This window comes from Sporobolomyces koalae (assembly GCF_050403365.1).
Source record: "Sporobolomyces koalae JCM15063 DNA, S_koalae_JCM15063T_v1_ctg1, whole genome shotgun sequence".
In the NCBI taxonomy this organism is placed as follows: Eukaryota; Fungi; Basidiomycota; class Microbotryomycetes; order Sporidiobolales; family Sporidiobolaceae; genus Sporobolomyces; species Sporobolomyces koalae.
The window spans coordinates 800,644-826,514 of NW_027481770.1; the positions used below are offsets into that span (position 1 = coordinate 800,644).

At 56.0% G+C, this 25,871-nt stretch overlaps 14 protein-coding genes across 14 annotated transcripts; 8 read left to right on the forward strand and 6 right to left on the reverse strand.

Annotated features, from left to right (window-relative positions):
- Positions 1-96: 96 nt before the first annotated feature.
- Positions 97-889, reverse strand: JCM15063_003458 (ER membrane protein complex subunit 8/9 family protein; the record flags this gene model as incomplete). Its single annotated transcript, XM_076675379.1, has 4 exons — positions 97-297; positions 365-406; positions 466-612; positions 698-889. 4 exons carry the CDS (start codon positions 887-889, stop codon positions 97-99), a joined length of 582 nt encoding a protein of 193 aa, XP_076537463.1.
- A 117-nt stretch (positions 890-1,006) lies between these two features.
- On the reverse strand, positions 1,007-2,913 carry JCM15063_003459 (uncharacterized protein; the record flags this gene model as incomplete). Its single annotated transcript, XM_076675380.1, has 8 exons — positions 1,007-1,053; positions 1,133-1,178; positions 1,252-1,329; positions 1,404-1,415; positions 1,482-1,586; positions 1,651-2,544; positions 2,606-2,784; positions 2,862-2,913. 8 exons carry the CDS (start codon positions 2,911-2,913, stop codon positions 1,007-1,009), a joined length of 1,413 nt encoding a protein of 470 aa, XP_076537464.1.
- Positions 2,914-3,661: 748 nt separating this feature from the next.
- GPI13 (mannose-ethanolamine phosphotransferase GPI13) lies at positions 3,662-6,985 on the forward strand (the record flags this gene model as incomplete). The annotated part of the gene is made up of 1 exon (XM_076675381.1): positions 3,662-6,985. The coding sequence occupies one exon, from the start codon at positions 3,662-3,664 to the stop codon at positions 6,983-6,985; it is 3,324 nt and encodes a 1,107-aa protein (XP_076537465.1).
- Positions 6,986-7,350: 365 nt separating this feature from the next.
- Positions 7,351-9,319, forward strand: JCM15063_003461 (uncharacterized protein; the record flags this gene model as incomplete). Its single annotated transcript, XM_076675382.1, has 6 exons — positions 7,351-7,665; positions 7,783-8,283; positions 8,353-8,659; positions 8,729-8,928; positions 9,005-9,198; positions 9,265-9,319. The coding sequence occupies 6 exons, from the start codon at positions 7,351-7,353 to the stop codon at positions 9,317-9,319; spliced, it is 1,572 nt and encodes a 523-aa protein (XP_076537466.1).
- Positions 9,320-9,774: 455 nt separating this feature from the next.
- Positions 9,775-10,843, forward strand: JCM15063_003462 (ribosomal protein L15e; the record flags this gene model as incomplete). The annotated part of the gene is made up of 3 exons (XM_076675383.1): positions 9,775-9,936; positions 10,327-10,396; positions 10,470-10,843. The coding sequence occupies 3 exons, from the start codon at positions 9,775-9,777 to the stop codon at positions 10,841-10,843; spliced, it is 606 nt and encodes a 201-aa protein (XP_076537467.1).
- Positions 10,844-11,365: 522 nt separating this feature from the next.
- Positions 11,366-12,463, reverse strand: JCM15063_003463 (COG1/VPS51 family protein; the record flags this gene model as incomplete). Its single annotated transcript, XM_076675384.1, has 4 exons — positions 11,366-11,845; positions 11,917-12,002; positions 12,114-12,170; positions 12,244-12,463. The coding sequence occupies 4 exons, from the start codon at positions 12,461-12,463 to the stop codon at positions 11,366-11,368; spliced, it is 843 nt and encodes a 280-aa protein (XP_076537468.1).
- A 176-nt stretch (positions 12,464-12,639) lies between these two features.
- Positions 12,640-13,389, forward strand: JCM15063_003464 (uncharacterized protein; the record flags this gene model as incomplete). Its single annotated transcript, XM_076675385.1, has 3 exons — positions 12,640-12,952; positions 13,042-13,184; positions 13,312-13,389. The coding sequence occupies 3 exons, from the start codon at positions 12,640-12,642 to the stop codon at positions 13,387-13,389; spliced, it is 534 nt and encodes a 177-aa protein (XP_076537469.1).
- Positions 13,390-13,598: 209 nt separating this feature from the next.
- Positions 13,599-14,622, forward strand: JCM15063_003465 (uncharacterized protein; the record flags this gene model as incomplete). Its single annotated transcript, XM_076675386.1, has 5 exons — positions 13,599-13,868; positions 13,934-14,003; positions 14,060-14,170; positions 14,239-14,489; positions 14,554-14,622. 5 exons carry the CDS (start codon positions 13,599-13,601, stop codon positions 14,620-14,622), a joined length of 771 nt encoding a protein of 256 aa, XP_076537470.1.
- Positions 14,623-14,811: 189 nt separating this feature from the next.
- GNA1 (glucosamine 6-phosphate N-acetyltransferase) lies at positions 14,812-15,567 on the forward strand (the record flags this gene model as incomplete). Its single annotated transcript, XM_076675387.1, has 4 exons — positions 14,812-15,231; positions 15,319-15,349; positions 15,433-15,451; positions 15,519-15,567. 4 exons carry the CDS (start codon positions 14,812-14,814, stop codon positions 15,565-15,567), a joined length of 519 nt encoding a protein of 172 aa, XP_076537471.1.
- Positions 15,568-15,760: 193 nt separating this feature from the next.
- JCM15063_003467 (uncharacterized protein) lies at positions 15,761-18,269 on the reverse strand (the record flags this gene model as incomplete). The annotated part of the gene is made up of 5 exons (XM_076675388.1): positions 15,761-15,988; positions 16,103-16,591; positions 16,668-16,785; positions 16,861-17,358; positions 17,431-18,269. 5 exons carry the CDS (start codon positions 18,267-18,269, stop codon positions 15,761-15,763), a joined length of 2,172 nt encoding a protein of 723 aa, XP_076537472.1.
- A 475-nt stretch (positions 18,270-18,744) lies between these two features.
- JCM15063_003468 (Ran-binding domain-containing protein) lies at positions 18,745-20,046 on the forward strand (the record flags this gene model as incomplete). The annotated part of the gene is made up of 5 exons (XM_076675389.1): positions 18,745-18,872; positions 19,175-19,326; positions 19,400-19,528; positions 19,609-19,889; positions 19,972-20,046. The coding sequence occupies 5 exons, from the start codon at positions 18,745-18,747 to the stop codon at positions 20,044-20,046; spliced, it is 765 nt and encodes a 254-aa protein (XP_076537473.1).
- Positions 20,047-20,282: 236 nt separating this feature from the next.
- On the forward strand, positions 20,283-21,909 carry JCM15063_003469 (pex2/pex10/pex12 family protein; the record flags this gene model as incomplete). Its single annotated transcript, XM_076675390.1, has 4 exons — positions 20,283-20,501; positions 20,607-21,079; positions 21,151-21,268; positions 21,334-21,909. 4 exons carry the CDS (start codon positions 20,283-20,285, stop codon positions 21,907-21,909), a joined length of 1,386 nt encoding a protein of 461 aa, XP_076537474.1.
- A 110-nt stretch (positions 21,910-22,019) lies between these two features.
- Positions 22,020-23,335, reverse strand: JCM15063_003470 (cytochrome b5 reductase family protein; the record flags this gene model as incomplete). Its single annotated transcript, XM_076675391.1, has 4 exons — positions 22,020-22,128; positions 22,217-22,551; positions 22,632-22,814; positions 22,904-23,335. 4 exons carry the CDS (start codon positions 23,333-23,335, stop codon positions 22,020-22,022), a joined length of 1,059 nt encoding a protein of 352 aa, XP_076537475.1.
- A 203-nt stretch (positions 23,336-23,538) lies between these two features.
- On the reverse strand, positions 23,539-25,765 carry FRS2 (phenylalanine--tRNA ligase subunit alpha; the record flags this gene model as incomplete). The annotated part of the gene is made up of 10 exons (XM_076675392.1): positions 23,539-23,583; positions 23,661-23,700; positions 23,770-24,007; positions 24,083-24,409; positions 24,477-24,592; positions 24,671-24,799; positions 24,876-24,968; positions 25,033-25,148; positions 25,224-25,466; positions 25,559-25,765. 10 exons carry the CDS (start codon positions 25,763-25,765, stop codon positions 23,539-23,541), a joined length of 1,554 nt encoding a protein of 517 aa, XP_076537476.1.
- Positions 25,766-25,871: the final 106 nt, after the last annotated feature.

The window sequence follows — 25,871 nt, forward strand, 5'->3', positions numbered from 1 at the left end:
CAATATTTTTTTCCGCCACGGCGGAAACTCAGATTTCTGCTATCCTCGCGGACGAGAGATGTCGTGTTGAAAGCTGGCACGTCGTCGAACGCTCGCTCACGAGTCGAGCGACAGCTGCGAGTTTGAGAGCCAGTCTATCGAAACGTCTTCGAGATGATCGTCGAAATCGCCAACGAGGTTCTGTTGATTCGATCCGAGGTGGGACTTGATCGAAGCGGCAAAAGATGCTGGGGATTCGGACAAGGAAAGCTTTGTCGAATCCGAAGCAGACCAGCTCGACGACGTCTTCAGGTATGGCTTTTTCGTAGTCAAGATTGTCAGGTTCCAAGTCACGAGGCGAGAATGGGTCATAGGTCTCGCTTACTACGAATGGCAATTCGGGCGAATTCAGTTTTTCGTTGTCGATCTGGAATAACTCGTGTCAGCGCTACGCACGGACTAAGGGTGCAGTGAGAGTACGCTCACCATCAATACGAGCGCCTGCGGTTGATCCTTCTTGATCGCGTCTGCTACCTTGGCGAGTCCGAGAGGTACATCAAGATCACCTATTCGCTCGTTTGCGACGTACAACCCCAAGATCTCCTCGCCTCGCGCCTTTGTGTAAGCCTCTGCCTGCCAGAGTCGTCTCACGAAATGTTCAGGTGTTTTCGATCCAAGCCTACGCTCGTTGCGAGCGAGTACATGAGACACGACGTACGAGCTGGAGAGCGACTTCCATCATCGCGCTGAGTTCCGTCCAGTGATGCAGCAGTGGAATCGCATCCGAGATGGAGACTTGGTTGGATGACGATGAGCCGAGCAGCAGGCCACACACCGTCTGGGTCGGGTATTTCGAGGCATGGAGGATTGGTAGAGTACTCGCTCGCGTCAACAATGTGTACGTTGACATGATGCGGCTACTCAGTCGGATGGGCAAGTGGAGGAGCGAGAGAGGCACGCGCTGCTACTCGCATGTCTCTCGACGACTCTCGGTCCAGTGGAAGGCTTTGCAACAAGACTAGTAGATTTAACGGGACAACGTAGTGGATTGAGCCTCGTACGCAGCGAGAGCAGCTGGAGAGGAGCATAGCGCACAGCCCGGTTCGGGTTAGTCACGTGCATATATCTCTCTGACGTGTCATAAGTCACTTACCGGTCTTGAATACAACCGTGACACTGTGAGAAGCGGTTCTGAACTCCTGCGAAGCGGCGAACGCCGGTGTCAGCTGTCGTACTCCAGCGCTTTCCGACGCTAATAAGGATGCAGGTTACCCAGCGGGAACCGGCGATCGGAATCCAATGCTTGCGCAAGTGGGTTTGCTTCGCAATATCTTCGTGCCGAGGGAGCTTCTGTAGGGCAGCCGAAGATCAATTAGCGAAAACATCGCTCGGGCCTCGATTGTCTCCTTATTCCGCTGACTTGCCTTGCAATGGACCTGTAAGGGATGCCGAAGCTCGGTCAGCTAGCTGAGAGGTCTCCTTGCGATTTGAAGCTAGCACACCTTGCAGTAGGCGTGACCAAGGCCGTCTTCGGTAACCAAGGTCCTTTGGACTCCGATCTGGAAAGCTTCGTGGAAGTCTTTGAGCGCGAGCGAGAATTGCAGCTCCTGTCGTGGGGTTCACAGTATATTAGCGCCATACCTCGCAGACAAGCTAGCATCTGGCGCTCACTTTGAGGAGACCAATCAGTTCTTTCTCTATCGGAGAGTCTTGTACTCGGAACGCCTGTGGTGCACCAGGCAGTGTCGGCGTACTCCTGCCGCTCGGTTCACCTGAGGCGCTTGACATGCCTTTCGGCAGATCTCGAGAACCGTCAGTCGAACGCAGCCGGCGGATCGCAGGAGGCGGTGCGAGCTCAGATTGACGTCCGTGCAGGGACCGTTCCGCTCCAAACCGCGGCATATCGCGCTCGTCTGGCTGTTCAAAATACGACGACGAGAACCCTGATGCTGACTCGGAAGGGAGGTAGTGGCCGACTCGCTGAACTTGAGGTGGCCCTTGTGACGATCGCGTCATCGGGAATGCAGGTTGCGCGTAATCTCCTGCGGCCGCTCGGCGGGGTGCGATCTCGTCTAGAGACAAGTCAGTTGCTACACCAGTTCCGGCAATCGAGTCTGCTGCGACCGTCGAATCGGCAATAGCGGTGAAAGCGTCATCGTCGTGAAAGTCGTCGGGTTCGATGTCTGCTCCGCCATGTTGATCATTCGTTCGATAATCATGCAGATACTCGTTCGATCGAGATTCTCGCTGGGAGAGATTGTAGCGGTCTTGGCTTGGGAAAGCTTGTTGCGGCCGTGGAGAGAGGTGGCGAATAGGAGGGGTCGATCTTGAGAGCGACGGCACGGGCGTACCTCCTCGAGACGAGGGTCGCCCGAGAGGAACAGCACGAACGAGAGTGCTCGCATTCGGTTGCGGAACGGGGGTTCGGTTCTCCATGCGTGACCGAGCAGGTTCGATCGCTTCCGGCGCTTCGCTACCGTTAAACTCTTCGACCTCGTTGGCACCAAACGAAACGGCACGACTGCGTGTTGGCGGCTTGATCAACGAGAGATCTGTCCCGACAGCCTACGTCTGGATTTCAGCACTGGCATACTCCCGTAGGCCGGAAGAGCAAGGGTGGGCTGACCGTGCTGACAACCGTGCTGACTTGAGTCTCGACTACTGTCTCATCATCGTCATCATTGTCGCCGCCGCCGTATCCGGTAATCTGATCTCGGCTTGCATGGATGTTCTTGTTACTGTGACCGGTGTAACCTTGGTAGACCGGTTGACGCTCGCGCGTGTAAGCTCGCTCGCGTGTATCTCCTGTCGACGGCGGACGAGACTTTAGCAAGAGTACTTATGAGGGCTTGGAACCACGCAATTGATCACAGTAAACTCACCTCGATTGGAGGATGAAGGAACAGGGTTTCGTCTATCGGCGTATCTCGACATGATTCTGGAGGTGCTGACGGGCGCAGAAGGACGAAGCGCAGACGAGAACACGATGGCGAACTCACAAAGAGACAAGAGAAGCAGAAATCGAGAGAAGTGCAAAGCGTACAAACTAGAGGTAGTAGCGCTCCGGCGTACTCCGCGGCCCGTGCCCGTTCTTCGTATTATGTTACCGCATGCAGGCTCTCGCAAGCTCCACGTCCTCTCAATGACCACCCGACGCTACATAAGCGTCTGGAATTGTATGTTCTGCAGAAAATACAGGTGAGCGCTTCCGTTGAGAAGGCGTCTTAAGCTTGCCAGGTGCTCGAGTTCCATGCACCTCGATGGAGCGGTCGTGCAGACCGTTGGTATGAAACAAGTCGCAGCTCTGATTGCCTGATTCATGGTGAGGGTCCGGTCGGAGACGACAGTAACCGATGCGGGCGACCTCTGGGATCCGGAAGCAGAGTAACTCCCTGTACTCTTCCACTCCACGGTCGCGACTCATACGCTAGCAGAGGCCTTGCTAACGTATGCAAGTGTCTCTCATAATACGACACTTCCACGCACAATTGACACATCATCGGTCATCCCAGCAGTTTCATCTTACCTCGCAAACCTCGCCACGGCCAATCAGCGGATCGCTGCGAGCACAAGCTTGCAATCAGCAAGTGAGTCTTGAAATCACCAGCGTTCTTGTAGCGGGCTCGTGGACTTGCTGTGTGCGACAGCGGAGTTGATGTAGTTAGCTCTCTTAACAACAGGCATGTCCGCTGAGGCCAACGCAAAGCGAGCCACTCGCATGGCAGGTGTACGAGGCTACCTGCATCGATTGCCCTTTCTGTCTCCCGGGTCGACCTACATCTTGGCCCTTGCGCTGCTCGCCTCGCTGCATGGTGCCGGACTCTATCTCTTCACTTCTGGCTTTCTCCTAAACCGTCAGACGCTTGCTCAGGTCAACGAGTGCAACCCGATCGCCGATTCCGGAAATCTCGACGCTTCCTGCTCTCTCCCTCCGACTCATTCGAAACTCGTCTTCCTCGTCGTCGATGCCCTGCGAGCCGATTTCGTCCTGCCCGTCAACGCAACCAATGCATACGCTAACCACGTGAATCTGCCTTACGAGCTCACGCAGCTGGACCCGACCCGCTCCTTCCTCTCGCACTTTATCGCCGACGCACCTACCACAACGCTACAACGCCTGAAAGGCCTCACGACCGGCTCGCTGCCGACATTTGTCGACGTGGGAACCAACTTCGCTGGCGAGCGAGTAGACGAAGACAACTGGCTGTGGCAGGCTAAGCGTGCGGGCAAGCGACTCGCCATGGTCGGCGACGAAACCTGGCTGAACGTGTTCCCTCGTGGACCGGACGGAGTCTGGCAGGACGACAAGGTTTGGGCATACGACTCGTTCGATGTCGAAGACCTCGACACTGTCGACACCGGTGTCCGAACGCACCTCCTCTCCCTCCTTCGTGCTCCACAAGACTGGGACATCGTCGTCGCACACGGACTCGGGGTCGATCATGCTGGACACCGCTTCGGTGCGGAACACCCTGAGATGACCAGGAAATTGAAAGAGACGGACGACCTCCTGAAAGAAGTGGTCGAACTCCTCGACGACGAGACTCTCCTGGTCGTCTTGGGAGACCACGGGATGACAGACACGGGCGATCACGGAGGAGACACCCGCGAGGAAGTCGATGCCGCCCTCTGGATCTATTCAAAGGCGGACCAGCCTCTTATCCATTCGAGCTGGCTCGACCATCCCCTCGAATCGCCGCAACATCCATTGGCCACCCTGTACCGACAAGCTGAGCAATCCTCGGAGTTCGGAGACCGATTTGATCTTGACTGGTCTGCCAAGTCATTGTCGACCCATCGTGCTGTGAGCCAGATCGACCTCGTCCCGACCTTGTCGTTACTCCTAGGCCTCCCCATTCCTTTCGGCAATCTCGGTCTTCCAATCCCCGAGCTGTTCTGGCGACCTTCGTCCCTACCGGTGGCACCGACTCCTACAGAGACCGACAAGAAAGCGAAACGGGGATTGTTCGGAATTAGCATACCGTCCCATCCCGAGGCTCGCCAGCAAGAAACCCTTTCCCCGCTACAAACTTTTCTCCAAGCGACTCTCATCACATCCTCTCAGCTTTCCGATTACCTCCTGACCTATACGTCTGTCCCCTCCGGCAAAGATCTCGTGCCAGCCATGCCGGAACTTTCCTTTGTGCTGTCGATCGCTCAAGCTGCCTACAAGGGCGCTCATGCACCAGGTCACAATCGTGGCGAGATGGAAATGCGGGCTCTCGAAAAGTTCTGGACCTTCGAACGCAAAGCCAGAGACAAGGCTCGGCGGGTGTGGGCAAGGTTCGACTCGATTCTTATGGGAGCAGGACTCCTTGTCTGGGCTGGCAGCAGTGTCGTCGCAATCAAATTTGCGCGGGAGACCAGGAAAGGGCCGGCGACTCGAACATTGCTCGGACGAGGAGTCGAAGGAGCTTTCGCAGGATTTGTGCTTGCAGCCTTCCTCTCGGTTTTCGGCGGATTCAGGCAATACGGCGGAGTCGGAAGCAAGAGTATCGTGTTCTCGACGGCGGCGGGCGCAGAACTCGGCGCCCTGATCAGCCCATCGAGTAGGAGTATCTCGCTCGCAACCCGAGCGAAGAACCTGCTCTCGCCGCAGCGGCTGTTCGCTCTCGCCCCCCTGATCGCCCATGCCGCCCTTTTCGCATCGAACTCGCTTACGGTATTCGAAGACTCGATCGTCCTGTTCCTTGTCAGCACTCTCCTCGTCATAACGCTCGTCCGAGCATTCGCTGCTCCTCAAGCAAGGCTCCGAAACCGTCTCATCGGATTCTCCGCGGTCGCGCTCGTTAGCGTTCGGCTCATGGCCTGGAGTACGGTCTGTCGCGAAGAGCAAATCCCGAGGTGTCGCCCAACCTTCTACCTGACTGCCGGTTCAACTCAGGCCAACCTTGCCATCGCCTTATCTGGGCTCGCGGCCCTTACGCTACCATCGCTGCTGCGCTCGTCCCTCGCCGTCTCCAAATCGGACGAAGGTCTCGCGCCATTCTTCATCGGAGGTAGCGTTCGAGCCCTCCTCGTTGCCGGCACCGCGTACTGGACCGTCGATTCGATCATCTCGTCCTTTTCACTCACTGGCGAGCATGCAATCCTGGCCGTTCTGGCCAAGACGGGACTCGCTCGCCTCGTACTCGTCGGTTCGTTCCTGACCGCGACACTGGTCTGGAGGCTCTCGCCACTCTGCATCCGTATCCAGCACAATAGAATCCAGAACCCCGACGGAAGCGCTGTTCGCAACCAGATCAAGGTCATCGGCTTCGCAAACGCCCTTGGCTCGTCGTATCTCCTGTTCTTCTCGGCCGCGTTCACCGTGCTCTTCCTCGTGTCGCCCCCCGCAGCACAGGTCGTGCTGGCCCTCCACCTCATCGTTATCCTCTGTCTTCTTGAGATCTACGATTCAGAGCGCGATGTCGCCCATGTGACACAGGCCCTCACGTCGACGACTTCGATCGAAGCTTTCCTCAACGGAGAGCTCCCGCCGGCACCGCCGCACACGGGACCGACTTTCCTGCAACTCTCGACACTCGCGCTGCTCGCGCATGTATCGTACTTTGTAACCGGCCACCAAGCGGTATTCTCGTCGATCCAGTGGTCGAGCGCGTTCATCGGGTTTCCTACCCTTACCTACCCTTTTGCGCCGATTCTCGTCATCCTCAATACCTTTTCCTCGCACATTCTCACGGCCCTGTCGATTCCGCTGTTCGTCTTGTGGAACATCCCTCCGAAGCTCGCCGATCAACCTCCGCTCGTGACGGGTCGACATCTCCTTCGATCTGGCGCACTATACTCGACCTACATCGCGATTGTCGGGTTGTCATCGGCGGCGTGTTCTGCATGGCTTCGGCGACACCTCATGGTGTGGAAGATCTTTGCGCCACGATTCATGCTCGCCGGGATGACCATGGTGGTTGTCGACGTCGCGCTCGTCGGATTTGCGATGGCATGGGGTGCGAGGGAATCTCTGCGCAAGGCGCATGCAGCGCTTGGGACTAGATACAGTGAATAGAGGCTTCATCCCGCATTGCAACAAAGGCTCTATCCCATATTGTAGCGTCACTTGGACCTCTCTTCGCAGCGGAGAAGCTGCCGTCCCGCTTGCGGGAGGTGTGCTGACAAACAAGCGTTCGACTCCGAAGAAAAATGTAGCTCAGCACCGAGAACTGATATGATCCAGATTCCAGAATCCAGATGGTCAGAAAGAAGGAGCACGGGACCCGAAATGGGGACCCGGCAAGTCCGACAGGGGGCGCGAGCACCCTAAATGGGAACGCGTGGCGACGCGGCCTGTGTTACGCGATACAAGTTTGTTGACCCCGTGCGCCGTCCTCGCTCTCGTCTTCGGTCGACACCTTCCCGAAACTCTCTACCAATATGGGCAGGGAAATTCGACTCATGTCGCCCGTACTTGGGCGGTCCCCAGTAGCGTCTTCGACCCGCCGGGGTTGTTCCTCGCCTCGAAGACTGGTTCCACTGCTCGCCATTACCCTACTTGCGCTCCTCTCATTCGACGCACTGTTCTTTCACACCTTGATCGGTACTGCACCGGTGGATCCGCTCGCGATCGAACAGCAAGAGCAGGTCGACCAGGAGTTGATCAAGGTCCTCACACGAACAAAGGAGGCGATGGAAGCGCGAACACCGGTTGCGGATCTTGCAGGCTTTGCCGATCGTATCATGGTACTGTCTGTGAGTACCCGAGCTCGAAATGGGATGGGGCCCGCGCACCTGGGGCTTCGCGCTAGAACCCCTCGCCAGGAACTCCCCCTTCAATTGCAGTCGCTGATTGTGCATCGTACTCGACAGGCGCTCGATTCGTTTCGTTCAGAGCTCAACACGACATATTCGCACCTGAACGCTTCGACCCAAGCCCTGTACACCCGCTCCCTCGAACATCACCATTCGACCCTCTTCGACCTTCTATTCCCGTACATTCGCAAGTCGCGCTCGATCCCGCGCTCGTTCGCTCAGCTCCGCTCGCTTTTCACGGTCCCGAGAGGAATCGTCATCCCGTGCGGCAACGACCAATTTGTTTACGCAGTCCACCTCGTCGCGACGCTCAAACACGTCCACCGCACCAAACTCCCGATCCACATCGTCTACGCTGGAGGCGATGACCTGTTCCCGGAGAAACGAGCTGCTCTGCGGAGTATCCACCCTGATGTCGAGACGGTCGACATGCTCAATTTCTTCGATGAGGACCTGGTCGGCATTCACGGTGGAGGATGGGCTGTCAAAGCGTTTGCTGCCCTTGCTAGCCCGTTCCAGGAGGTAATCATTGCCGATGCAGACGCAATCTTCATGCAGGTACGTCACCCTGCTCCGTCTTGCGAGGGCTCTTTTGAACTCTAAGCTCACCTCACGCCTCGCGCACAGGACCCCGCCAACATGTATCACGACCCTGGCTATGAGAGCACGGGCACTCTGTTCTTCCGCGACCGCGAAATTTTCCCTGGCGAGGGACAGGTGCACGAATGGTGGCATTCGGTCATGAAAGGCCGTCAGCCGAGTGAGCAGATGGCAAAATCGCGATGGTGGAGCGAGCAAGCTTCACGGGAAGAGATGGAGTCTGGCGTGATCGTGTTTGACAAGCGAAGGCGAGAAGTTGCGCTCGGACTAGTATTCGCCGGTTATCTCAACACGAAGGGAGTCCGCGAACCTGTCACTTACGCCAACACTTATGGTCAGTCCATCTCGAACGAGTCTCTCATGACCTGTGTCCTCACTATTTACAATCGATCATGACCACCAGGCGACAAGGAATCGTTCTGGATGGCGTTCGAGTTGGCCGGCATCCCTTACCACATGGACCAAGAGTACGCCGCAATCATTGGACAACTGACGCACCCGGACACCAAGTCGCATTCGATCGATTCGTTCATCCAGTCGGATCACCTATTCCATCTCGACCACAAGGGGCGCCCCCTCTGGTGGAACGGATCACTCTTCATGGTGCGTTGGTCGCTGACCGAGGACCTGCTCGATCCTTGTGTGCTTATGCTCTGTTTTCCCTCGTCTTGCCCTGCAGGAGAAGCGCGTCAAAGATCGAGGCTATCTGATCGCGACGCATTGGGCGCCAGGATCGGTCGACTGGGTGTGCGACACGGAACCGTGGAGTATGCGCACGACGCAACGAGATGTCGTCGATCTGCAGCATGACCTCGAATTCACGAGCACGCTGAGTGAGATGATCGGTGCCGCCGTCTGGTGGGAAGGACGATTGTAAAGCTTTTCCTCTCTCTGCATTCACTCCCGGACACGAGCTCACCATGTCGCCTGACGTAACAGCCCACGACTGCTCGAGCAACATTACGCAAGCGATTGGGGTAACAAGAGGAGATAGACACTTAGATTCGACTTTATTGTACTTTTTCGCATGTGTCGTGTATTTTTTAAGATCAAGAACTGCATCCGGGCTATGTTACATAAGAGCACATCGAAGCGTAAAACGACCGGTCCGGGAGACGGGCGAGAGCAAGCGGAATTTCGCCGCGCGGGGAGAGTGAAACCAGGCGCAGGCGAGCGTCTTTTGCTTTTCTCTTCGTGCCAGACCGGTAAGCCCACGCGTCCCCTACACTTGCTCTGGGGCAATCGGTGTCTGCTCGCAGGCTTGTGGTCTGTCCTGCAGCCTACCGCCTGTCCCGCGTCCTAGGATGGAGCCCGCTCGTCGAGATCTCGAGCTGATTTTTGTGACTGTTTTTCTCCCACCTGCTCTCGCTCGCTCGTCCCGCCTCGCACGACGCTCTCCAACCGCTTCAATCGCACGCGTACACCTGCTTGATCGTTCACTAGTCAACAATGGGAGCCTACAAGTACATCTCGGAGCTTCACAAGCGCAAGCAGTCGGACGTCCTCCGATTCTTGCTCCGCGTCCGCTGCTGGGAGTACCGCCAGCTCAACGTCTGCCACCGCGCCTCGAGGCCCTCGCGCCCCGACAAGGCTCGCCGTCTCGGTTACAAGGTGCGTTTTCCGTCCCTTGTCCTCATCTCCCTCTCCCTTCCCTCTCTCCCTCGGGGCAAGGAGGGCCGGCACAGCAGCAGATCCAGTACGAGCATCGACGACACGGAGACGCAGCTCGCACGCTCGGAGGGGTCTTCGACTCTTCCCGGGCTCCCGCTCCCTTTCGCCGATGCGAAGTCATGCGATCTGCCCGCCTCCCTCCCACACCCTTCTTCCCCTTCCCACCTCGTTCTGGTCGTGGCCCCTTGCGGCTTGATTGCTGCCTCGGGGCCGCCCTCCAGTTCGAGCGTTGTCAAAGAAAAAGACCAGAGGAGCAGCATGTAACTGACGTGCTGCTCGATGCGGTTATCCCTCCTCTCCCTCTCTCCGTTCGCGTTCCCCCTCGCACAGGCCAAGCAAGGTTACGTCATCTACCGTATCCGTGTCCGCCGCGGTAACCGCAAAAAGCCCGTCCACAAGGGTGAGTACTCTGCTTCCTGATCTCGCGCGATTCAAGATGAGAATCGGTCGTTGACGTTCCTGCCGACGAATAGGTGCCACCTTCGGTAAGCCCACCAACCAGGGTGTCAACCACCTCAAGTTCCAGCGCTCGCTCCGTTCGACCGCCGAGGAGCGTGTTGCCCGCCGCTGTGGAGGTCTCCGTGTCTTGAACTCGTACTGGATCAACCAGGACGGTGTGTACAAGTACTACGAGGTCATCCTTGTCGACCCCCACCACAAGGCCATCCGTCGCGACGCTCGCATCAACTGGATCTGCAACCCGGTCCACAAGCGCCGCGAGGCCCGTGGTCTCACCTCGGCCGGCAAGCAGAACCGTGGTATCGGCAAGGGTCACCGCCACAACCACCAGCCCAAGTCGGCCCAATGGCGCAAGCACAACACCCTCTCGCTCCGTCGTTACCGTTAAACGGTTCGACTCTGTGCGAGAAGGTGGGAGGAAGGAAGCGGGAAAAGATTGGAATATTTGCCTTCGATCTGGGGCAATCCCTGCCTTTTTTTCTTACTTCTTGTCTCTTTGCTTTCCCTCTTTTTTGGGGGGTTGGTACTACGTGCTGCCCGCGGACACTTGTTATTTGCAAAAGAGTCCCTTGTGCTCCCTCACTCTCGTCGTTGGTTTCTTCTGAGAGAGATGAGAGTTTGGGCAAAATGAACGACTAGTCGAAATCCTTGATCGCTACATCTCGAATCGGCATGATACAGTACAAGATAGTTGGCAGTTGCATCGTGTCAAGCAGCCACTGTTTGCCATTTCGAGGCCAAAGCGTTGCCCAACTCCGTCTCGCGCTTCTTGCCCTGGTCAAGACTATACACGCGACATCAATAGACTCGGGCGAGCATGACCCTCGGCAGCCACACCGGGATACAGGCCGGGATTCACCGCCTGTATCCCTTCGAACGGACGACAATACAATCGAAGGTCTTGGGACTTTCAAGGTTGTGCGTCCTGCTCGAGCGGTTCGACCGTCCTGACACCTGCGCTCACGCTCGCTCTCCTGCCACCTCTCAACACGTCCCTGCACTCTCTACCAATCTCGGCGACTCCCTCGACTCGTTCGTCCTCCCACGATCTCAGTGCCGGTTCCCACGATCCCCACAACGCGTCCCCTTTCGAACGATCCAACACGCGTAACAGGATCGGCAGTGCCAACAGTGGTGCGAGATGGAGTATTGGCGAGAAGACGGGAGTGGACGACGATGCAGACGAGGTGGTTCGAGGCAGACGAGGTTTGGTCGGAGTTTCGGGAGAATCTTGAGGGAGCGAAGGCGAACGAGCAGGCGCAAGCCGAGTCCGGTTCGGTCGAGACGTGGCTTGCGTTGGGGCGAGCGAGGTCGAGAGCTGTGAGATCTTTTCAAACGAAGTTTTGAGGGATTCGAGCGAACTGTCGAGAGCTTCGGCTCTTGACTTCATCTTTGAGGCAGGCAGGACAATCTGATGAGTACTATGTCGAAGGGGCACAGGCAGAGGGGAGGACGGCTTACCTTGCGAATCGTGTCGCTCGCTTCAATCAGCTCGTGGTGGTGATTGTAAACGAGCGATTGTCGTTCGCCATCGAGCTCTCGGATTTCTAATCAGGATGCAGTCACGAGATCAGCACATGTTTTCGCTTCTCTGAGCTCTCGAAGAGTGGACGTGCCGTTCAAGAGCTCGGTTTCTCGCTTCAAAAGGTCGGGCAGACTCGCGGTCGTGGTCAAGTGTGCAAAGTACTTGGCAGGATCAAAGGTATCGGGAGAGTCTGATTGCGCGAGAAGCATCGGCATCAGCTTGAGAGGCGTGTGTGGGGGAAGGAAAGGGAACGCAAAGCATACCCAGGTCGAGCGCATCCCCCTTGTTCGGACCAAGTCCATAGTAGTCCCTCAGGAGCGTCCGATTGCGCTTCTTTCGCTCGGTTCCCGATGCAGAGGCAGGCGAGTCGGCAGCGGATGACGAACGCAATGAACTCGGGCGACGCGGGAGCGAGGAAGGCGTGGACGAAATGTCGCTGACGGAAGGCGCGTACAACGGTCTTCGTGGTGTTGTCGTAGCCATGGCGTTCAGATCGAGCGCTCGAGTGGGGCGGAACGGAGGAGTCGAGATGTGTCTGCGTAATCATCTCGCTCGCGACTTTATCTGTCAGTCAACCATCAACAATCTTATTGTGCACAGCGAGCCGAAGGATATCGATCAATCGTGCCTACCCGACCGAGACGACCGCTCCAATCAGGATGGTCCCGATTCGCAGTGCCCGTGCCGGATCGCTCTTCGTCTGCCTGTTGCTCCCGCTCCTCGCCTTGCTAGTCCTCAGTCCGCAATCAGCACTGGCTTCGGGCATGTCCTTCTGTCGCTGCGCGTGCTTCGGCAACTCGACCATCATCCCCCTGTATCGACCGACCACTCCGTCGGCCCCCTGTCTCTCGTGCACTCGGCAATTCTGTCTCGACCAGAAACTGCCGCAGTGCGTCAACGCCAAGACCCCAGAGAATGAAGATCCCGACGTCGCGACAGGACAAGAGGGAGACGTCGAAGCGAGATGTTTCCGCAAGTCTTCCAAACCTTGCGCTCATTGACATTTCTAGTCGAATCCTGTGAGCTGACTTTCGAGACGTGGTCGTCTTTGCATTTCCCAGAACGAGACTCTCCAAAATCACATGTGATCGTCGTCTGCTTCCTCGTGATCGTGTCGACCCTAATGGTCCTCGCTGGTCTCAAACATTACGGGTTCGACCTCTCGGCCACGTTCAACCGAAGTGGCGCCAGAGGAGTCTTCACGGCAAGCTTTCCTTCATTCTCCTGACTCGCCCGAATCTCGTTCCTTGCTACCGCTCTCTCTCTCTCCCGGTTGAAGCGCAACTCGCGGACCTGACACTCGCCGGTTGCTCGTTCCGTCTGTTTTGCAGGAATTCGCGCAATTTGTCTCGGCAGTGATACAGCGGCGACGGATAGGACAGACAACTTACAGTAGCATGTCATCCTGACCATGGACGCCGCACCCTTGTGCAATAGCTATACCCGCGTGTCCCGCTGTAGCCTTGGACAGTCTGTATATCACCGCCGTGATACTCTATAAAACGATATTCGACTCGAGTCGAAACAAGCGCGAAATTCGACGAGCAAAGGTCACGTGCGGCGCGCCGCATGTTCACTCTTCTCATCTTTGTTGATCTTCATCCTCCGAAGTGTGCACATGGCGACTTCCAACCACGCGTACGATTACACGAACTTCTCATTGATCACAACGTTCGCCTATCTGCCTTCGACCGCTTGCGATGCCGATCCGCTCGCAGAACTCGACCGTCATGTCGAACGCCTCGAAACCGCTCGGCAAACTCTGGCCCGAGGGCTACCCGATTCGTGGTGCACTAGCAGCGCTCCTGTAGATCGAACGCGAATCCGAGAAGCAATCGTCAAGACGGTGCAGGACGCACAGGAGAACGGACTCTCAGCGAGTCTCCGAGTGAGTGCTCAGTCTTTGCTCCTTAGACCAAGATTTAAAGTCTGATCATCGCGTTCTGAGAGCAGGTGAGAATTAGCGTGCCGTCGAGCGGACAACCTTTTGGGCAAAGTTTCCCGCTGGCACCGATGCCAGATTGTAAGGTTGCACACTACGCACTCTTTGTACCCAGGAGTGACGTCGTTTGTGAACAGATCCTGTCAAGCTCGTTCTAGACTCTACCTCTACGGAATATGCCGATGATCCTTTCATGCGCGCCAAGACTACGAATCGACAGAAATACGACGATGCGAGAAGTCGAAGAGGTTAGACTGCAATTTGTCTCGAGCAGGTTCATGTCGTAGATGGCTCACACTATGCTCGGACTCTCCAGGTGCTACCTTGCATCCGTCGAACGATCCTAGTTCACCGCCTTTCGATGTCGTCCTGTTCAACCCCAGCAATGAAGTCACGGAAACTTCCATCTCCAACATTGCGTTCAAGTTTTCGCTCGATGAGGACGTGTGGATCACCCCTACATCCGACAGCGGACTGCTCGAAGGGACCAAGAGAGCAGAGTTACTCGAGAGTGGCGAGATCCGGGCGGCAAAGGTCACGGTGGAACAGATACGGTCGGCTGTCCAGGTGAGACTCTTTGCCCAAAACTTTGCATGGTCCCTGACCGCTGACACATTTGGGAATCGTTCAGAATGGGACCTTGCAGGTGATATGCTTCAACGCAGTAAGAGGAGTTTTCCCAGCTTTCATAGAATTGTGAAACTTTGCCTGTCAGATGGTTCCGCCCGCTTTCTGCATAAACCGAGTTATGAGAGATTCGTTTATTGCCAGGAAGAAGCTGCAATGGTTTCTTTTCCTATGACAGAATTCGAGTGTGCCCCTGTCTCCCTTGGGACCGCGCCCCTTTTGAACTTGGCCCGTTTCACTCAACTTCTTTCTTGGATCAACCATGTCGACCCCTCTCTTTGACGCGTCGCTCCTGTCTCAAGACCTCCTGTCGACTCTGCCTCAAGGGCTCACGTTGCGTCCGTTGCAAGGGGACGATTACTCGCGTGCACACCTGTCGCTCCTGACCCACCTCACGTCGGCACCCGATGTCGGCCAATCTCAATGGTCCACTCGGTTCTCCGAGATGTCCAAGATCAATTCGCTGTACTTGACCTACCTGCCGATCGTGATCGTCCAAGACGAATCGAACGAGTTGGTCGGAAGCGCAACTCTCGTCATTGAACGCAAGTTCCTTCGCAATGCGGGACTGTGTGGACATGTCGAAGACGTCGTAGTCGATCCGAAACTCCAGGGCAAGAAACTTGGCGTGTTGCTGTTGAAAGTCTTGACCAAGTTGAGTGAAGACCAGGGATGCTACAAGGTGAGCACTTGTGAACCTGTCAAACAGATACAGAAGCGACTTTTCAATACGAAAGAGCTCACATACGGATCCATTGATGTTTTGCAGACCATCCTCGATTGTGATCCAAAGAACGAAGGTATGAAACCTGCTATTCAACGTGTTTCATTTTCCGATACGCTTGTCCTGACATCCTAAACGGGTTTGAATGACCTGACGCAGCCTTCTACGTCAAATGCGGGTACGTGGCTGTTCTGCATCCGTGAGGTTTCGCAAAACCACAAAAAGTGACCATTCCTTTGTTGCAGCTACGAGAACAAGGGCTGCGAAATGGCCAAGTATGCCGAGAAGAAGTAGAACTTCGAACTAGACGGTTTCGCCTGTAAGCTCTATCCTCATTTTTCGCAGGAGAAGTGGGAGTTCTCGCGATTGATCCGAGCCAGTATCTTCTCGTACAGATAAAGTTTTTTGTACAGACACTCATCAGTTACTGAAGTTGAAACGAATCCTATTGACAAAATTTCGTGGCATCTCTCGAGAATCCCCTTCTTCAAGCTTCGACCTCTCGCAACCCCAAGAAGAAATTGCCTTCACCCCCAGATCTGTACTGCTTCTCCTGCATCCGCGTGCGCACCGTATCCTCCTCGTCAACGTGTCTTGTTGCTTCGTTTGCGTCTTGGCGGCGGTAGGTCTCAAAGATTCCCAATTGGCCTAGCCGGTGAGCGACTCGTTCTGCTCCGGTGCGGGTACCACTCAGGTTGAGTGCATCAGGTCCGAGCTACAGAAATCGCGAGACAATAACGGATTGCGCCCAGAGTCAGTTCCGGGCAAAAGAGATCGATCGCGGAAAAGAGCGAGAAACGAGAGAGAGAGAGAAAAGAGAGGAACGCACCTCGAGCATCGAGTAAGCTCCCATCAAGAACAAGGGCAACTCGTCGTTCCACTGCAAATCTCGGGTCACACAGGGTAGCCCTCCCACTTCCTCGATAGCATGTTCCGTCCTGATCCGCTGCATAAAGTCGAGCGAGTCGAGCGAGATTTTCGAACCGGTTGAACTGACGAGGTAATCGATCTCGTCGAGCTGCCAACGTTCGGGTTGTCCGAGTCCCGCTTCGATTCGGCTCGGTGCAGGTTTAGTAGTTCCCTCGATAGTCCATCGACTTTGACCTCGTTGGCTGTCGTCGGCGTCGTCGTGGTATGTTGCACGAGTGATGGAACTGAGAGTTTTGAGTTCGACTCGACCAGCCTTGATATGGTTCTGCAAGATCTTGTAGAATTGCGGATTCACCGACCCGCCGTCTCGTGCTTGCTGAATGATCGCGAGCCGGTCTTCGTAAGTCGGTGCGTTCCAGAACGAAGCCTTTTCAAGGTTGTTGTATTTCTGTAGCAGTTCCGAAACATTCGATCAGTGAACCGCTACGCCACGGATTGGCTGTGCCGGGCAAATCGAAACGCACCGAGACCCATTCGAGAGGGAAATCGAAGTGTTTGATCTTGATGTGTGACCGGCAGACGAGATGAACCTTGGTCACCCCTTGCGCCAACAGCGAATCGATGATCTGAACCGATGTCAACCTGGTACCATGCGGAAGATCGTGTCAGTTTCTGCGCAGGGTCCCTATCTCGTGCGCGGTAAAGGTAGACGCTCACCCTCCTCCAATGACAACCACAGTAGTTGATGCGCCTCGTCGAACTTTGCCACCTAGGGGTCCTTTGAGCGGAGAGAAACCGGGCAAAGCAAAGGCTGACGAGTGACACCAATCTCGACCTCGAATCTCTTTCGGATCCCATGGCGAACCGGACTCGTTTGGCAGGGTCGTAGGCGGGAGTGCTTGTTGCACCACGAGGGGAATGTTGGGTCGGTTCGAAGGTCCCGGCGCGACCACGACTGCTTTCGAAGCGCGTACCGAAGTTGAGCCATCGGGATTGAGACTGCTGACGAGGAAACCTTGACACGGTTCTTGGCCGGCGACGTGTAAAGGACCATACGAGATGGATTTGACGGTCGTGTGCGTGACGAGCGAGTCGAGATCGTATCGCTCAATCACGTCGTCCTTGACAAAACGACCGAAGAGTGGCGTCGAGGGCCGGTAATAATCTTGACGGTCACGTTCGTTGATCGGGATCGAGCCATTCACCTTTTGCGTTCTGGGAAGTTGCGGAACGAGCGAAGAGTCAGTCGTGGTACGCGAGAGAGCCGCGAATCCAAGCGAGGCTGACCTTTTCTTCTTCTGATGCTTGGACAGCTCTTTACCGACGACGCCATGAATCGGTTCAAGCTCGTGTTCTGCAGACATACGCCTCGAGTACGCGACGAGGGCATCGACGTCTGCCGGAGCAGGGTGGAACAGCATCGGGGACCGCAGATGCTTGATCCGAAGTCCCGCAAAGAAGCCTTTCCACCTACCAAGCCAGTGGTCGGCGGTGCTGTCGAGTACCTGGATCCCCTGAACATTCTTCTCCTGCGCAGTTCGAGCGATCGTGACCGTCTTGGGGGCGATGATCTTGCGTTGAGACCAGTGGCCTTTGACCGTCTGGCGCTTGTGCTTGGTCCTCCGGCCGTCTTGCGCCTGTTCTCGCTGCAACCAGCTCAGACGAGCGTGTTCGAGATCTGTGTACAGTGCCGCAGGTCGAGGCTCTGACAACCGGGCTGCGAGCGCGAGTGAATGAGGACCGGCTCCGACTACGATGAGTGGCGAGAAGGATGTCTCGGGAATCAGGTAGGGTTTCTCGACGGCGCGAGGCGGAGCCGGACAGCATGCGGGATCGGTACAGCTGTCGGTTGAACTGATGTCGTCGGCGTCGAAATCCGAGGATGTGAGGAGACACGAGTCGACGGAGGACGGCGAGGAGGGAAACGAGTACGCTGCACGATCCTCATCAGACGAGTGAGACGACGTTAGCGAGACGACTTCGCGGTCATCGAGCTTGCCGTCGGAAGCCTCCACGTCGACGAGTGTCCGATCGAGCGAGAAGTCGGAAAAGGACGAAGTCGGTGAAGAGACGGAGAGCGAAAGAGGCGAAACGTCCGTGTCGGTAATGTCGATAGGCTGGGCCATGGTCTACAGCAAGGTATGGAGGGCTGAAGCAAGTCGATCGAGAGGATGCCGAAAGCAGATCAGATCGAACTGATCTCAATCAGACTAGCCCAGGCGAGCGAAGAGGTCCTCGCGACCGGGTGCTGAACGGTCCTCATTGCGCTTGGAACGCGAGCGCAATCACCGCGGAGCCACGACCCGAGTGCAGAAGATTTCTCATGCGCGGCTTGTGCTCCTCGTAGGCGTCGACCACAGCCATTCAACCAGTCGAGACGACTCGGGACACATATTTTGCACGAGCAACAAGCATTGGCAGGCAGACCGCTGTTGGCGGAGAACAAAAGATGGTCGCGCGAGCATGAATCCGGTCCAACGATCAGTGTAGCGAGAGCAGAAGCAGTCATGTGAGAGTTGCAAGAGCGAGGTCGAACTGGGAGGAAGTTGACCGTCGAACGGAGTCTATTCCACCCTTTCCCTCCACCTTACCACGCCCACCATGTCTGCCGAAGAAGTCACAAAGCCTACCGAAGACGAGTCGACCGCCGTTTTCGAGCCCGTTGTCAAACTCGAGCAAGCTGTCGAGGTCAAGACCCACGAAGAGGATGAGGAGGTGCTCTTCAAGATGTAAGTCGCCTCGAGCCAGGCCGCTTGGACATCACCAGTACCTCTACGGCGTATGCCGCGCAGATCACTACGAACCTGGCCACTGTCGCGAGGCACGCGAGGGCGTCACCTCTCTCGTCCGACGAAACGAGCAGTCACTTGTGTCGCGTCGCAAGTGCTCGAACGGGGCTCAGAGGGACCAGTCTCGAGAGCGTTCACATGATTGCACAATCTGGCTGAACTATCGGGCCATTCGCTTGCACACGCGTCACGAGGAGAGAGTCTCCGAAACTGATTCAACTTGCTCTCTTCGTTGCATGCAGGCGCGCCAAGCTGTTCCGATTCGTCGCCGAGTCGTCCGAGTGGAAGGAGCGAGGCACTGGAGACGTCCGCCTCCTCAAGCACAAGGAGTCGAAAAAGGTCCGCCTCGTCATGAGGCGTGACAAGACCCTCAAGGTCTGCGCGAACCACTACAGTACGTTGCAGAGTGTCTGCCGATCCAGTATCAGCTGTAATGACTGATCATGCTGGTCTTCCCTCAATTATAGTCACCGCCGACATGGCTCTCTCGCCCAACATCGGCTCCGACCGCTCGTGGGTGTACAACGTTGCCGCCGATGTGTCTGACGGAGAGGCTACCGCCGAGACCCTCGCGATCCGTTTCGCCAACTCTGAGAGTGCGTCCGCGTTTCAGCTCGGTGCTTCATTCGCGACTGCGATCGCGAACTGACCCATGTTTGCTGTCGTCCGCGCTCAGACGCCAACCTGTTCAAGACCGAGTTCAAGTCGGCGCAAGACAACAACAAGAACCTCCTCTCTGGCAACGCTGCCCCGACACCCGTCGAGTCGGACGCCCCGGTCTCGGCCGATGTCAACACGGACTCGACTGGCGCGCCCGTGACCCAGGGCAAGGACGCCGCCCCGTCGGCTGAGGTCGTGCAAGAGGCGTCGTCTGCGACCAAGGAGGAAGGTGCCGCTCCCGAGCCCGAGAAGACCGAGGTGGTTCAAGGCGAAGAGGTCAAGGAACCTACTTCCGAGGTGAGTTGTGCTCTCTCCCTTGTTGCGATGCGTCGGGCGATCGTCGTGGACTGACGTTGCACTCGTCACTCGCAAGCAATAGCGTCCTTCGGAAGCTGATGCCCACGCCAACACGAAAGAGTCTGCCCCTGCTGACGCCCCTGCTCCCGTTGCTTAATGGTCTCTTTCTTTTTCGAACTTTCTCTCTCTCTCCTATCCATGCCCCTCCTTCAATCTCTTTGTGTGTCTCTTTCGCATAGTTACCCCCACCTCCTCGTCACCTTTAGTTTTTAACGTCGGCGCTGCAAATTGTCGGGCTTCCACCCCCACACGTGATCGGCGTTTGCTTTGCCGGGTTCATCTAATTCCGCGTTTCTGTCATCGCTCGTACTCGCGCGGGTCGAAACTCTCGCCATGTCAGCTGTCGGATCATCGGCTGACCTCGAACGGTACTGGGTCGCGGCGAGTTCAGCATCAGTCGCGAGTGTGCCGGCGATTCGCAACTCGCTCGGTCGATTCCCTTCAGCACCGCTACGCATCTCGCGAGTCGCACAACTTGACGCATCGTTGCTCGATCATGAACTCGAGGGCATCCTGCATGCACCGGTCAAGTCGGCGCTCGAAGGCGTTTCGGTGAGGGTCTTTCTCTCCCGCGCGGATGCGTCTCTCCATGTTGCGTCCTCGCCCAGGCTGACGCTCGGTGTCTCGTTGATTGTGCGTGACATTGTGAATGGGTAGACACCGGGAAGAACGAGCTGGGAACCCGAAGTACTCGCCCTGTTGAGACTCGCCGTGCTCAAGATGTCGCTGTGGGACACCGCGAGTTCCTACGGCTCGAGTCTACAGAATTTGCGGTATCGGAACGAAGGCAAACACTCGCGACAAGGGTTGCAATCGACCGCGGTCGACTCGAGTCTGACCCGCACCCAGAAACTCCTCTATACGGCACTGTTTGTCCTGCCGCCCTACTTGCACGTTCGGTTGCAGGACACGATGCTCGCGTCTTCGTGGTCTGACGAACCTCTGCCGAGGTCGTGGGGGTCGCTCGTCGATGTGCGCAGACTGTTCGTACCGCGTCCGAGGCGACAGGAGGAACTCATTCAGTGGAAACGGGAATGGAAGAGATCGCTGTGGGAGCTGATGGGAGTAGGCGAGAAGCTGGGAGCGGTTGCAGCGTTGGCCAATTTCCTCGTCTTTCTCTACAATGGCAGGTGAGTCCTTCCGAAGTTTTCGAAACGAGGAGCAATGCTTTAGAATCGTGTTCGCGTTCGCTCCATTGCAGGTATCGCACGCTCGTTGACAGAGTACTCAAGATGAGACTAGTGTACGCACAACGCTCAGCATCGCCCAACGTCAGCTTCGAGTACCTGAATCGTCAATTGGTGTGGGAAGCCTTCACCGTGAGAACTGATTCCACTGTCTCTTGCTGTGAATAATTCTGACCCGCTCAACCACGAATCTGCAGGAGTTCCTTTTGTTCTTGCTCCCATTGATCAAACTGCGTCGTTTGCGGTTGCGCCTTTCGAAATCGATCATTGCTCGAACCAACCGATCGAAAACGCTCCGAGCGCTCGCGACTTCCCTTCCTGCGCCTGTCGCTCTCACCCTCGGTCTCTCTTCCCTGACACCCTCCTCCTCCTCTCCTGCATCGTCCGAAAAATCAAGACAAGGGGTACTTCATTTCCTGCCGACCTCGACCTGTGCGATCTGTTACCAGCTTGCAAACTCGCCTCCGACTCGACTGCCATCGTCTTCAGGCTCGATCGCGGATCCAACGAACCCTTCAAACTCGTTGGTCAACACTTCGGCATCGCAGCATTACTCGGCCGCGTCGGCGAGCAATTCAGACACGACTGTCAAGATTCCGTACGTTGCGAATTGCGCCGGACGATGCAGGTACTGTTACTACTGCATCGTCGGGACTCTCGCAACCTGCGAGGAAGAGGCCGAGGATAGCTGGGAATGTTTGAGGTGTCGAGGTCCCATCACTGCTGCAGATCGAGAACCGGAACTATTGGAAGATAGCGATCGCGAAGAATAAAATCAATCGCTCCTGAAAGTTTCGTTGTGGTAGCACGGTTTTGTTCTGAGAAGTAGTATGTATCGTGTTGTCACAACAAGTTCTAAAACAAGTCTCGAGACTGTCCACATCTAGAGCTTGACCACTTCGTGCTCGCTGTACCCCAACTCTTTCAAGATGCCTCCGACTCGACCTTGTGAAAAGTTTCTCCCTCTTGGTCCCGCTAACGCATTAATCATACTAGTTGACACAAGTTTTGTCAGTCCATCGCCAGTGTCGTTTTTGCGGGATCTCGAATGGAGGATAAAGAATTGGCACTGCTTCTCACCCTTCCGGACCACAAATGACGATCACTTTCTTCTTGGATGGGTCTCTCGTACCGACGACCTCTTGCAACACTTTGCGATCGATCTTGCCGACGTGCATGTTTGGGGCCAATCGTGCTCCCTCGGGATTCGAGTCGACCTGGTACCGAATGCTCAAGGGGGATGCTCGAGCCCCCGAGGACAAGAACGCGTCGAGTTGAGGTTGGAGGAACATTTGAGCAGGAGATGCCGAGGCGTACAGAAGCGAGAGAGTGGGTGAGGGACGGGAGCTTGGTTGCGATTCGAGCGAATCGTGAATGAGCTGGTACGCCGGAGTGACCCCGGTACCGCCAGCGATCTGAAGCAGTGAGCAAGAACGTAGATGAGTGAAATTTTTCGGGTCACGTCTTGTGTGGCGAAAAAGGTTGGCAGACTGACGAAAACGACTTGATCCCAATCTTTCGGACGGTAGTACCATGTGACGGAAGGCGCTCGGATCGAGAGTTCATCTCCCGGTCCCAAGCGATGCAGGTACCGGGACACTTCTCCGTCTCGGTACCGTTTCACGACGAGTTCGAGCGTGGCCGATCCATCAGGATTGAAGCAAGAAGCGCTGAGGGGCTGTTCAAGAAAAGATGCAACCGCCAACGATAGATAGGTTTTCAACGGATCGTCTCTCTTTTGCAAAGAAGAGACTATGAGTAACATACCGTGTAAGCACGCTGAATCTGGAGCGTAGGTTCCTTGACATACAGGCTCAGGATGGGCTGGGCGTCGGGGTCTTGGGTCAACACGGTCGGGAGCGTGCTCTTCGGCACGTTGATTCGTAGCAGTGAAGTGTCTCGTGTCAACTGTTCTACTGCGATCACTTTGACCGGGGTCCACCGATCGGGTGCAAGCACAGGAGCATCGGGTTGATTCAGGTAGTACAGTCCGCTGACGCCAGCAGCCAGTACTGTCGCTGCAATCCCTAGCGAGAGCCGAGAGCGTCGAGGTGGAGGAGATTGATCGGTCGAGTATGCTCGCGAGCGTTCACGAGAGTGTTTGAGCGAGATGAATGCAGGTTGCACCGCTTTCTGAAGACGGTTGGTCGAACCGCTGCAGGCCACCCTGCATGGTGCAAAGGTGCCTGACAGCAACATCCTCGGTATCCGATTCGGCACGATCGACATTCCCGCGGCTCTCAACAGTCGAAAAGGTTATGAAGCAAGATCAAGTCTGAAGTCGATCTGCAATCATTATAATTTGCCTTACATGCAGTGCGCTGCTCGTGGTCTCGCAAACATTACAATCACATTCAATGCTCGATCGCGTTGCATACACGCAAAGAGGAACCGAACGACATCTAGAAACGAACAGCAGCAGATTTCTCGATCATCTCGAGCGGGACCTGATTTGGGTTCACATGCTTTTCGTCAGTCGCAATTCTTCCACAAGCTGCATACACAAGAGCGGAAAGAGCTTTACCTTGTGACCAAGGAGGTCTCGAATGTTCGAAATTCCATAACTGTCGAGACAATCCAAGCAGGATGAGCTTGTACTCTCCCAAACAAGAACGCGTAAAAGTGCAGCGTACCGGATCATTGTAGGCCTCTCGAGACTCAATCCGAACCCGAGCACTCGAACATCTTCCGGTAGACCCATCGTCTCGAGCATCTCGGGTCGGAACAACCCCGAGTTACCAATTTCGACCCATTTGCCCAAGCCTTCGTGCCACGAGAAGATCTCGAGCGAAGGTTCCGTGTAAGGGTTGTACGCCGGTTTGAACCTCAGGTTCTTGACTCCCATCTTGCCAAAGAACACCTCCATGAATCCTGCAAGATTGTCGACATAAACCACACGTCAGGTTTTTCTCCCTCTCACTTAGGAGGTTGGCAAGCGAGACGCACCGATTAAGTCGGCGAGGGTCAGATTCCGGTCGGCGACGACTCCCTCGACTTGGTGGAATTCGGCGAGATGGGTCATGTCGACCGCTTCGTTTCGGAAGACGCGATCGATCGAGAACATCTTGGCCGGCTTGAACCCGCCCTTCTGGTTCGCGAGCTCGTACAACATGGCCGACGAGACCGACGTCGTGTGCGTGCGCAGGACGAGTCGCGACGTCTCCTCCTTTGAGAACGGGTACCGGTATCCGGTCGAACCATTGCCGCCGACTTCGTGCACCTGCTTGACTCGCTCATAGTAGTCTTCCGGGAACCCGGTCGACGAGACAGGATCTGCGAAGTCAAGAGAGTGATCAGCGTGCGAAAAGAGAAAAGTCCTTCTGGAGCTCCGGAAACGTACCTTTCAGGTAGAACGTGTCCTGCATTTCTCGTGCAGGGTGTTGTTGCGGCACAAAGAGCGAATCGAAGCACCAGAACGAAGATTCGACGAAACGGTTCGTCGGCATCTCGGTGAAACTGTGCACGTGAGCGAGCGTAAGGAGGTCAGATCTAGCGCGTTATCTCCCAGAAACGCGAGCAAGGGCTCAGACTGACCCCATCTCGAAGAAGATGTTGCGGAACTCTTCCCGCACTTTCATCAACGGATGAAGCGCACCGCTGTTTGTCGGCACACCCTCGGCTTCAAAGTTGTACTTTTTGAACGCCGACTTTTCCCATGCTCCCCTGTGGTCGAATAACTCGGGCGATTCAGCGCTGCTCGATGTTATCCATGCGCTGAACGACAAGCTCGGATGCTTACGAGTTGAGCAGTTCGACCGTGAGGTCGGTTTCGAGTTTCTGCACCGTGGTCGCGAACTGAGTTCCCTTCTCGACCGAGTAGTAGAAGGTTTTCCTGTATGGCCACCAAGATCAGTAATGAGCACAAACAACTTCACTGTGGGTCTGGTGGGACGCACTTCTTCTCAACGAGTTTTCGCTTGACGAGTTCCCGCAACAGTTTGTCATCCGGGTGAGCCCCCGAACTTTGAACGGTCAAGAGATCGTTTCTCGTAGCATCCTCGATCGTGTCGACCTGAGCAAGAAAGAATTGAGAGTCAGCTTTCTTCTGCCTGTAGAGGCAAACGGGGGTTCGGGGGGTCAAACTCACGGCGCGGGCGAAAGTGTCTCCCTTCTTGACGATCCACTTGTTCTTCATCGCTTTGCCCTGTCCGACCTTGGCAATGTCTTTGCCAACCTTTTCCTCGATCTCCTTGGCGGTCAAACCAGCGTCGGCGGTCGCCGACGGCAGCGCCGACCAGACGAGGAACTCGTGGGAACCGGTTTGAGCGATCTGGGTACCTTCCTGGGTGAGCGCGTACAGCTCGACGTTGACCTGCTTGAAGGTGACCATCTGCAATCGGACAAAGGCAAGCGACGGGACCAGAGTCGGATCAGCGATTGAGGCGCGGATGGAGATTCACCGAGTGTTACAGCCGAGCGTACCTCTTTCGCGACGAGACTGTCGAGGACACCTTTGATGGCATTCTGAGCTTCGAGAGTCGGTCCGACGACGACTGGAGGCGATGCGAGCGAGGTACTGCCTTCGACTGAGGCGGGGAGAGTCAACGCGAGCGAGCGCGTGTCTGGGATCGAGCTCTGTGCATCGAGCGTGTGGAGGATCACAGACTGCAGCACTTCGGGGCTCGCCATAGTGTTTGGAGGTCGTGTTGCGATGAAACCCGAATGCAATCCACCGACGAGAACATCTCTAATGTCTCGCCTATTTCTCGGACTTTTGTTTTTTGGATCGACTCTT